Source organism: Choristoneura fumiferana, chromosome 5 (genome assembly GCF_025370935.1).
Source record: "Choristoneura fumiferana chromosome 5, NRCan_CFum_1, whole genome shotgun sequence".
Lineage (NCBI taxonomy): Eukaryota > Metazoa > Arthropoda > Insecta > Lepidoptera > Tortricidae > Choristoneura > Choristoneura fumiferana.
In genome coordinates this window covers 5,075,550-5,087,729 of record NC_133476.1, presented here as the reverse complement: position 1 = coordinate 5,087,729, position 12,180 = coordinate 5,075,550, and the positions used below count along the sequence as shown (strand labels likewise).

General features: G+C 36.9%; 1 protein-coding gene across 1 annotated transcript; it reads left to right on the top strand.

The window, feature by feature from the left end:
- Window positions 1-1,274: 1,274 nt before the first annotated feature.
- LOC141427956 (lymphocyte antigen 75-like) lies at window positions 1,275-11,015 on the top strand. The gene is made up of 7 exons (XM_074087570.1): window positions 1,275-1,442; window positions 4,039-4,220; window positions 5,720-5,822; window positions 7,960-8,115; window positions 9,396-9,532; window positions 9,603-9,729; window positions 10,406-11,015. The coding sequence occupies exons 1-7, from the start codon at window positions 1,403-1,405 to the stop codon at window positions 10,573-10,575; spliced, it is 915 nt and encodes a 304-aa protein (XP_073943671.1). The 5' UTR covers window positions 1,275-1,402; the 3' UTR covers window positions 10,576-11,015.
- The last annotated feature ends 1,165 nt before the right edge of the window (window positions 11,016-12,180 follow it).

Genomic DNA, 12,180 nt, shown 5'->3' with positions numbered 1-12,180 from the left:
GGTACGTGGAGCCATAAATTTGAGAAACCCTGCTCTACATACTTCAGTAATTGGCACTTTTTTGTAGGTATGAATAAATTGTTTAAGCAGAATTGTAACACTTGTAACTATTAAGGTATAGGACCGAAGTCAGAAATCACTTCGCTAATAGTAGGTAATCGCGGATTTTTGAAGCGCGTTTTTTATAGAGTAGTGTAACTCGCGTGCGTATCGCGTTTGTATTGATAGAAACGCGAATCGATAGCGCATTTAATACTCTCACGTTTATGAGTCGTACTGAAAAATATGATTGAAATAATTTATTGAATAAGGCGTTACTTTGCGTATACCTAGTGCCCATGAAGACGCGTGATTTTGTCAAAATTAGGCATTAATGACATTGTAATAAGAACCACGGCCCGCGTCATCGTGATACTAAAAATAGTTTTGAGAATTGTTCTATATTGAGAAAAAGTTCTGTTCTTAAGCACCTCAAGATCATTCCACGCATGATACCTTATTGAAGATTTAAAGTTGTTTCAAAACTTACCTATAATCCAAGTTTCAACGGTTTTTTTTATTTAAATTTAAATAAGAAGTTTGCAAATACATTGTACCTTAAATCGCGTTTTGGTGACAATTAGGTAATTTAACCAGTCATAACTAACTTTTTGAACGGTAATAACCACAGTATACATTTTTTTGGACTCTTGTTTACTATAAAAAGTCTAGTAAAAGTACCTAAGTTATCCACGTGAAATTCCTTAACCCGTCGCGCGACCAACGACTTTTTTGGGTAATTTTGGACTAGTACCCTATGTTAAAGGGTGATCGAATCTAGTAACAAAAATTGACTAATCACGAGTACTTAGAAACGCGCGGTTAAATAAAATTGTGGGGTTGCTGGGGAGATGCTCTACAGCAACTCCAAATGCAGTTTATTGTGCCTACTCTCGATCTATTGAGGTACTTTTTTAATTAGGTATGAACATGGGCGCCGGGATGGAGGTGCAAATTGGTGAACTTAAAAGAAAAAAGCCCCCAAGCGTAAAAGAAAATACATAATAACTAAGATTCAGAATGAAACCTATAAATGCACCTCTCTATATGCAATGCACCCTTCTGAAAATAATCCTACCGACGCCCAGGAATATGAATAAATTCAGTATATATAGTGTACTTCAGCTGTGTATCTCGAAATCACAAAATAGTTAGAGGGTTTCTAGTAAAAGCATGACGTAGAGATAACGCACACAAATATTTTGTTGATCACAACATTATGATTCTACGCGTCATTATAAATGCGCTCTCGTTTCCACAGTGTATTTATGAAAGTGTATTGCACCGAGACGAACCTACTTAAAAGTGACTTGTTCATTATTATTCTGAGGACCGATAGCCGTAAGCCGTGCAGTGCTGCAGTATGGTGATATACGTTCTTATGATGTTTACGCTATTTTGCGGTAAGTAATTACATAGTTTTAACTACTTAAAAGTTGATGGATAGAAAAAAAAGAAGAAAAAGTGGATGAAAAGAAATAAAGTGAAAGTGGATGTATAGAAGAAGTGGAGGGTTGGTTGATGGAAAGTTGGTGCTTGGTGGATGGAGCGTTATTTTGCGAAGGACCATTTCAAATAACAAACCAGTTGCCAAACTACAGAGCTGATTAAGATTAAATTTGGTATAGAGGGGTAGGTAGGACATAGAATTACTGAAAATTACTGGCATATAAGGTAGGCAGGTCGGTTTGCGATAAAATTGTTTCTTTGTGCACCTAGACCTTCAAGGAATATGTCGGCCAAATTTCAAGTCTGGGAGTCCAGTAATCGGAACATGTAAAGAGGTTAGCACAGGGTTTTTGAAGTCGCAAACTTGAATATGAGGCCTTTGACCAGCAGAGGGACACTTAAACAGGCTAATAAATAAGTTTTTGGTAAAAAAAAATACAAGCTTTTTTTCCTGCTTGTACTTTTGTCGATTTTACTTGCATTGACACCCAAACTACATTTGCATACCAAATTTCAAGTCGATGCTATTAACCGTTGAAGAGTTCTGTCCTGCGGAGACGATCCTGTTCGGACTACCAGGATGTCACTGCCAGATTATTGTATTGTCAGCGGAGATAGCCTGGTAGGAATAGGTGGAACTGGGGGTTAATTTAACCCACATTAAGATTACTGATTACTTAGCAATATACAAACACAACATGATATAAGTGGATAAATATTTTAATTCGAAAAAATAAAATGAAAGTTTTGTATAGAAGTTGAACCACAAGAAGACTTTACAGAGCTTTACAGTATCTCCCTCCATATATTTGACGACCAGATGGCCTAGTGGTTAGAGAACATGACTACGAAGCTTGAGGTCCCGGGTTCGATTCCCGTGTCGGGGCAGATATTTGTATGAAAAATACGAATGTTTGTTCTCGGGTCTTGGGTGTTTACTATGTATTTAAGTATGTATCTATCTATATAATTATATTTATCCGTTGCTTAGTACCCATAACACAAGCTTTGCTAAGCTTACTTTGGGACTAGGTCAATTGGTGTGAATTGTCCCGTGATATTTATTTATTTTAGAATTTCATTGTTTTCCCCTAATAACGTATGAGTAGGTAAGCTTTTTATCCTTAATGTGAGTTAAATTATTATCGTACCAACATAATTTTTTTGACACCATGTATCAATAATTGGCTGTGAATTGTGTGTGTCATTTAAAATTTTGTTATAAATACTTATTATTTATTTATTTGCTAGAACCTAGTAGCCAGTAGCCAGTCGATAAATTGAACCCTTAACCTAAACTCTTAACGCTGCTATTTATCATTGCCTGCTTATCAGCTGGGCAGTGACCACTTAATGAGTATGTGTACCTATCAATACAAAATATACTAAAGCTTTTAGAGTAATTAAGACGGACGGACAACAAAGTGATCCTATAAGGGTTCCGTTTTTCCTTTTGAGGTACGGAACCCTAAAAATTAGTAATTGGGTCATTCTACTTTTCGTTGACCAGTCATTTTTTGTATCAAATAATCTTCAAATATTTTTTTTACAAAAACGGTAAAGTGCTCGGTTTTATCATTTAAACATTTAAATACGCACATAATTAAGCCTAGGTACATTTAAAATTATCACTTCGTATAAAAAAGTAATCATTATTATCTATAAAGTAGGTAACTCAGTGGACATGCATGCCCCCACCATTTGTATGGAAATTGGTGTATTTTCCGCTGAGTTACCAATTTTTTCAAAATTTCTTTAATTTAAAAGTTGTTTTGCTTAAAAAAGATTAATTTTGGTCATTTCAGTTATTATATACCTAAGTTATTTACACTTGAAGATAATCACTAGGTAAGTATGACTTACAAAACAACACACACATTAAGATTACTTAAAAGTAGAATGGCCCAATTAATCAAATCCTAGCTTCCCCTCGCATCTATTTTTAATTAACTCGTGTTTGATATCTAGACGACCAGATGGCCTAGTGGTTAGAGAACCTGACTACGAAGCTTGAGGTCCTGGGTTCGATTCCCGTGTCGGGGCAGATATTTGTATGAAAAATACGAATGTTTGTTCTCGGGTTTTGGGTGTTTAATATGTATTTAAGTATGTGTCTATTTATATAATTATATTTATCCGTTGCTTAGTACCCATAACACAAGCTTTGCTAAGCTTACTTTGGGACTAGGTCAATTGGTGTGAATTGTCCCGTGATATTTATATTTATATTTATTTATTTACTTACATTTAAATGTAAATCAATATATTTTATAAAATAAAAAAATAACAAAATGAAGTATAACCAACTTAATGTATAGTGGCAGAAACTGAATCTTCTACCAGGGTGGAACCTCTGTGCTACTAATGTTATCTTGCTATCCTATAGGTTTGCCAAAGAAATCAAATCATAGTGAAATTGACTATGAAAAAGTTCCACCCTGGTACGCGTTTCAGTTTTCTCGACTGTACCTAACAATAATATTATAGAAAGTCTTCTGGGAATCTTCTGAGATTTGTTCGTCTGATCAAATTCTAATCATCAATTTCCAGACTCGGCCAATCTTTCACCATTCACAACTAAGCAATATCGTACCGACTATGAATATAACGAGCACTCCGATGCTTTTTACAAACTCCACATCGAAACGCGCTCGCCGGAGAGAGCGGAGCAGTGCTGCCAAGTCGAAGGCGCGGAGCTCATGCTGCCGAAGACACTGCGAGATATCGAGCAGGTTATGACTAGTTCTTAGTAGATATTCGAGTGTTGTGACTGCTCAGTAAACATCATTATCAATCCACGATTATTACCACAACGAGAACTTGGAGAAAGTAGATTTACGAGTAGCATTGGTACCTACTTCCTTATATTTTCCAATAATAATTTTTGCTAAGACGGAAGGTAATTCGGAATAAAAAGCACAAATTAAATTCAGTAGCATAGTTACCCAAACGCCGGGTAACATTGCTCCTAAATTAAAGTCTTAATATATATATTAAAACAACATTATGACGTAGTTTAAGCAAGCCAGCATGATAGTAGGGGTGATCTACTTTACATAAATACATATATGAACATACGACAGCATAATAATTTTTAAAATAAAACAAAGATTACGAAATTTGGAGCAAAAATTGGTGCAAAGTAGCCTCGTTTTGCGGTACTATTATATTATAAAATAGCTATTCATGACTTCAATGCAGCATACACTTTGCGGCAATCGCAGCACACCTGAAAATATAGGTACGCGGCACAGGTTGAAAACGTCTGATCTAAAATGTTGTAGGTCTGTAAGCTAAATATATAACGTTATTCTTTAGCCAAATGAATTTACTAATAATTTATTTATTTCAAGACAGCTAAAAATCTAATCTTACTGTTAGAAGTAAGTAGCTATGTTAAATTTGTTTTCCAAAGCTGATTTTTCTTAAAGTGTGGCGACACCCCTGCCACATATTATGTGATCAGCATTTTTAGCTAACCACGCGGGGCCCGCGGCCAACGGACGCCACAGTTGGCACACAACCACCTTCTTCGCTACGAACGCGCCCCGACTCCCGCCTGGTTAGCACACCTTCTGAACTTTCATGTACAATGGATGTGCGCTAATAAATAATTAACTACCTACTGTGTTCAACACTTACATCCCAGTTCTCACCCTGAACAATTAGACTTTGACGCAAATAGGTAGTTAAAGTGGTGACCCCAACGTGATACTTTGTATTAGAATTTATAGCGACAGTCATGCATGAAGCAAACAGCTGGTGCCATTACAATAAGTATTTATTAACTATTTTATTTATAAGAAGCTTAATTAGTTCTAAATTATTTTTTCACTTCTCATGCTCGTAAAGTTCATATTTATGCTGGATCTAGGCGACATAAAACGACTTTTTATGCTCTAGTGCATAAAGTAAAATCTTCGTCTAAGACCAAGGCAATCAGGTGTAAACAGCCACAAACAAAGAAGTTTCTACAATATTAAAAATTCAAATCAATCAAAATAATCAATCAAAATTCAATTACATATATGAAAAAACTGTTGCTATTTCATCATCGAAGTGAAAAGCAGAGTGTAAAACTCGAGCATTAAACCCATTTTTCCCTCGACGTGGCTATATGAACGTCTTGGGTAAAATGGCTCGTTTTATGCTCTTGTTGAACAATCTACTATTATATGTTCATTCTTGCAAGCCTGAACTTAATAAATGATATATAATGTTCTCTTTACAGGTTCACGGAATGTTAAAGAAATACCCAGACCTCGGAGACATCGTGATGATCGCAAGCGACAAACAGGAGCACGATCCTGTGGACGAACCGGCGTTAGTTAACCGTCAGTTAGTTACTTGAAGCTTTAATCATTCGTTAGCCTTTTAGTTTAGTGATAGTCCTGACCGTGACCTCAGTGATATCATGTTGTTTTTGCAGCTCGATATAGGTACCTAAGCGACGTCTAATCATTTTTTTTATATACTCGTATAAGAGGGGGCAAATGTGCGCATGCCGACGGGAAGCAATCACCGATAATAATACATACTACATTTATTTATTTTATTCATAAAAAAGTTTTCACAGCATTACAGTTTCACCAAAGCACTGTAAATAAATAAAGAAAATAAATAAATATCACGAGACAATTCACACCAATTGACCTAGTCCCAAAGTAAGCTTAGCAAAGCTTGTGTTATGGGTACTAAGCAACGGATAAATATAATTATATAGATATAGATACATACTTAAAAACATATTAAACACCCAAGACCCGAGAATAAACATTCGTATTTTTCATACAAATATCTGCCCCGACACGGGAATCGAACCCGGGACCTCAAGCTTCGTAGTCAGGTTCTCTAACCACTAGGCCATCTGGTCGTCTGTGACATAACAACACCTAGCTAGTTACTACGTAGGAGATTCGAGGCTCGTGTTTGACAGCTGCTGTTTAATTCTGCACTGTTCACAGAGAACCCCTCTGTTTTCTGTACTTACTATTTTGTGGTGCTGTACAATAAGGAGTCACTGTATTAAATGATATTAAATGATATTATAACGGATAACTCACGTCTTAAACCGAGTTTAGCTCGACATGTTTCGGGCTATTTCGTAGCCCTTCCTCTCAGGAGCACGCGACTCGGCGGCTGCCGCAACACGCACACATAATACGTTATAATATCATTTAATATGAGTGAGTCTCACGGTAGTTTCATGTTCAAAAAGGAGTCACTGTATTGTACAAGCTTTTAATTGCTTGCTAGCTAGCTAATAAGTTGACGCACTTCCAACTTCCAGTGACCGGATTGACTTTTGGCCTACTTATGTAAAACCTGAAGCCGTATTGTCTAATGTTTTTGATACTCTTTTAACTTTTTAACCGACTTCAAAAAAAGGAGGAGGTTATAAATTCGGTTGTTTTTTATGTTTGGTACCTCAGAACTACGTCACTTATGGCCCAATTTAAAAAAAAAATTGAAGACCGTTTAGAAATACCTTCAATTAGGTCCCATAAGCACCAAATCAGGATGATGATGATGGTTGGATCCCAAGGAAATCGAGGGAACTCTACAAACTTGTAGCGACACTTATGGTAATTTGAATATATTTAGAAGCAATTCGTGCATTTGCTCTTGAAATCATCATTTGGTGATGAGGAACTGATGATGAAGATCCCATTTGACCAACAGAGCTACTACTGAATTACAAGTACCGTGAGGGTTGAATTTCAATTACTTTAACACAGTTGCTAAGCAATTTATGCTCAATTGGTGGTGAAGCACCAGGACTCCTCAATAATGAACGTCTCTGCACCGGAAAAAGCAATCTTTCGTAAAAGGTTACAAACGACGTAACATTATAGTTGACATTAAACTATTGTATCTTAGATAATTTACACTAAAAAGCGTGAAAAAAGTTTTATAACAAAAAATTGAACCGACTACAAAAAACCATGAAAATAAGTTTCTACCAGTATGAAGTCGGTGCCTCAGCAAGAGCCAGCAGGAGTGTTTGAAGCCCAATATATAGTATGTAGGTGAGGTAGACGACTAAGTATAGGTCCACGCCTGCTGGCTCGTGCTGAGGCACCGACTTCATTGTGGACTTCATACTGATAGAAAATTATTTTCATGGTTTTTTTGTAGTCGGTTCAATTTTTTGTTATAAAATTTTTCGTATACAAACACTGTCCTTTGATTGTGATCGCGAGTGTCAGATACCTTACGCAATAGAATAGACCCTCCTCAGGTGACAATACCAAATAATCTGATATTGACATCCCGGTGGTTCGGTCAGAATCGTCTCCGCAGGACGGAACTCCTCAACGATTAATGGGGTCGACTTGAAATTTGGTATCCATGGAAATGTAGTTTGGAATTGGAAGACAATGCAAGTACAGCCAACAAAAAGTACCTACAGTCAGCAAAAAAAAGCTTTAATAAAAACTTATATTGTATCTTAGTGTTCTTATTCTCTAGTGGAACCGGAACCCAAGACGCATGGCTCCGACTGCGAGGTGATCACGCGCGCCGGCGGCATCGCGACGAATCCATGCTGGCGGTACGCGCCATTCATCTGTAAGGTAGAGGCGCGCGCGGCGATATACGACGATCAATGCGGAGTTTACGGGAAAGGTGAGCTGAGGGGATTACTCGCAGTAGCTCCTCTTGATCCTTTCATAGAAATAATACGTATTTTTAAATAATTTTATGTGCATCAAAGAGTGTATAAATACATACAATTTCCCTCTTTCGGCTCTCGTATAAGTTTATTTTCTGATTATAATACCTACTGTGTTAATTTTAATATAACCATGTATAATCATAGAAAAGAAACTATGCTCTCACTGCGTTGCCACTTCTAAGGTAATAATTTATTATGGTTTGATTATTTACTTTAAACAATTAGGTACTTTGCTCACCTGCGACCTTATGATACTTAGCAATTTGTGTTTTATTCTGTGCAATGTTTTTTATTCTGGAACAACCCATAACCGACCGGACTGTCATAATTTGGCGGTAAAGAATGATATTTTTTTCTGTTAATTACAAAGGTTATTCCTATCGATAGAAAAAGATTCAAGCGTTTCTAAAATTTTCATCCATTCCCCATTTACTTCCATTGTGCCTAACAACTATTCTCTAAGTGATTTCGTACGCCGACAGGCACATCATAGTTTGTTCTTTTATTTATTTATCATCTAATTGTATTTTTTTATATAATAGGGGAAAAACGAGCATGAGGGTCACCTGATGGGAAGCAACCACCGCTGCCCATGGACACCTGTCAACACGAGGAGGGGGGGGAGGGTTGTCTATGCAACAAATGTGCGTTTGTACAGCTCTTCCACCTCCAGACTGTAGGAACATACACAAACCACTGTTCTATCACCATAAACCCCTATCAAAATATGGAGGGAGGATAGAAGACTTCAAAACCCTCACGAGCGAAGCAGCAGAATATATATTGAAGAAGTAAAATTTATAGATTTTGCAAGTGTTTATAGTCTGTTTGTTTGTTTGTTACTTCCATCCGCCTAAACCGTTAAACTGATTTAGATGAAATGGAGGGAGGATAGAAGACTTCAAAACCCTCACGAGCGAAGCAGCAGAATATACCTTAGGAAGTGTAAATTTAAGCTATGATTTAAGTGTTTATGTCTGTTTGTTTGTTTGTTACTTCATCACGTCTAAACCGTTAAACAGATTTAGATGAAATTCGGTATACAGATAATTTGCGTCCAGGAGAAGGACAGAGGATAGTTTTATCCCGGAAAATTGCATAGTTCCCGCGGATACTAAAACCACGACACTACACTGACGCGTTTCGAACCAGAGTTCATCCTGAGAAGAACATAACCGTTCTCAGCAAAGTATAAGGCCTGATTGAATAAATCATGTTTTTAACGTTTCAGATTACATATCCAGGATCTCAACGACTGGCAGCTGCTATAAGATTCCTTCCGTCAGCTTCACCTGGAACGAGGCGTTCGCGGAGTGCGCTGCGGAGGGAGCACACCTCGTGGTGCTCAATTCTCAGGGAGAACATGAAGTGAGCCAGCTCTTGTTTGTGTGTTTATGTGTGCGTGTTTATGTGTGAACTATCTTTATATTTTGTTCAGGTAGTACGGGACCTTCTGAATAGTGGCCAACTGCCGGCTGGATTGACCTCAAGCTACTTCTTCTTCGCTGGCATCAGGGCAGACCGCCCGAAAGACGGTGCATCTCGAGTCTTCAGAACTGTCCTAAGTATGTACCTGGTGCAAGAAATGACAATTAAATATTAAGTAGGTACGGGTTAGGCTGGTTAAGATCGCGGGATCGCGGTGGATGCGGAAAGCACAAGACCAGTCTAAGTCTAAGCATTGGGGGAGACGTCTTTCGGCTGGCATGATGATGATGATGTGGGTTAGGCTCCGTTTCCACTAGAGATGTGCAAGGATGCGTTGTGAGGTATATGTTTCCCATAAACCGATAGAAATGTTTCATTTACCTATCCTCGCTCCACTAAGCTGTTTCCACTAGAGCTACCGCAAATTCTTGCCGCAAGTACCTATTGATCCTTTTGTTTTTAACAATTAGGTACACATATTGTAAGGAAGTAAGTAAAGCGTCATAGACAAGAGACGGGTCTTCGTATTAATCATCGCTTTCGACCTTTTTCTTCTTCCCTTGGAAGTTAATAGCTTCCCACGAATTAGTTGAAAATAGTCTCTTTCCACATATTTATAAACTTTTGTCAAGCATTTTTTGTTTTCTTTTATAACAACACAAACAAAACATTTTTTTTTCAGAAACGTTTCTATTGTTTTACGAATAAGGAGGTAAAATTTCCCAATATCATCTGAACTCAAGTGTCAGCAATCGAAGCTCGCATTCATGAGAGTAATTTAACCTTGTAATCATATATTCTAATTCATTCCAGATCAAACACTCGAAGAAGCGGGCTACGCCGAGTGGTCAGAGAATGAGCCTAACAACTACCAACATTCGGAATTCTGCGGGTCCATTTTCAAAACCGACGGGAAATATAACGATCTCGCTTGCTTTGGCCGTTATGGGTTCATATGCGAGAAAGAGATGCGAACTGTATAAGTGTAGGACCAATATTTTATAGATTTTATATCTCATTATTATTAGTCATTAAAATGAAATAACATTATCACTGATATAATATAATAAAATAATATTATATAATTAATTTGTTGTATTACTGTTATGATTATTAGATCTTGGAAAATGATAGAAAAATATGAGTGAAGACCACAGTTTATTTGATATATAAAAGAATATATATAAATGTTGAGAGTAAATTGATAGGCAATGTACGTTTTTATCCCAGCGGATCGCACTTGCGGTCCAAAGGGGTAATGCGGCCAGCATTATGGGAACTCTGCCACAGGCAGATCTTTTGGACGGGGTTTTCTTTTTATAATTTTTATTTTTATAGTAACATCTTAGATATATTTAGTTAAGGTTTCTTAGGCAAGTTTTCTTTGTCTTCTTCTTATTAGTATTATTTTATTTAATTTAATCTGTACTTCTTTTGTTTTTTTTATTTGAGTAAATAAATATTTAAGTCAATTTAATGGGAGAATTTCAATATTTTAGACACCAATTGACGTTGTTTTGTTAACATTTAGTTAAATACCCAAACCAAGTATAAATATTTGTAAACAATAACCGATGATAAGGGCAAAAATTAATAATCTCAACTCTATGCCGCGCGTATTATTGTTTTCTACCTCGGCCGTCTGCTGGAAATACCGGTCCTGATTTAGTTCTGTTTATGTTTAAATAGAGTAAAATAATAGCTTCTAAGAACAAGTTTGCTGTTTGTTTAGCCACAAAAACTTGGAACTGGTAGACTTGAGAATTCAACTATATATGGAGCCAAATATCGCTCTGAATGGTTACATGATCATTCTATATACAAAGGTTCTATTAAATTGTGCTAACCGTTATAAACGAGCAATTCTTGTATTACATTTCGGGGATCTAGGAAGCGGCTAAAACGATTTCGATGAAATTTGGTATGTAGGGGTTTTCGGGGATTAAAAATCGGTCTAGCTTGATCGAGTTTAAGCCCGAGCGGAGCTCGGTTGCCCAGGTAAAAATAGAAATAGAAATGTTTTATTCGCTCCTCGCACATTAAATTTATAAAACATAATAAAAATACATTAAAAAGATAGCATTGATTAACATAGAAACAAGTATTACGCGTACCTATATGCGAAATCGCGAAGCGGCCCCAGCTCAGCATAGTGTCGGCCGTGTAGGCCAACGCTGGTCTTCCGACAGTAGGTACTCAATATTTACAGTAAGTACCCGATATTTATTCGAACAATACTGTACTTAGATTGATTAAATTTGGCCCTGGCGCTCTGCCGGCCGTTACCGCTGCCGGTGATGCATGATTCTATATCACATTAATCACTTTCTTTAAACTGCTTATCTGATACATTGGAAAAATTCTAAAATCAGGTGACAATTTTATTTAAAAAAAAAATCCGCTTTTTCTTAAAAGTTCTGCAAGTTACATTGATACCTACTCAAACTCTAACCGAACTGCAACGCGGTGAAAACGAAAAAATAATGCGAATCTGGCACACGCGTAGCGCTCGTAAGACACTTTGATCTGTTTAAGCCCAATGTATCAACTAAGTATAGCTACTTATATGTTTTCTGTAAAACCCCAAT

Coding starts and splice junctions, on each gene's coding strand:
- LOC141427956 (XM_074087570.1), top strand. CDS start 1,403: ATGGTGATATACGTTCTTATGATGTTTACGCTATTTTGCG. Junction 4,221..5,719: donor CACTGCGAGATATCGAGCAG/GTTATGACTAGT, acceptor TTCTCTTTACAG/GTTCACGGAATGTTAAAGAA. Junction 9,533..9,602: donor ATTCTCAGGGAGAACATGAA/GTGAGCCAGCTC, acceptor TATTTTGTTCAG/GTAGTACGGGACCTTCTGAA.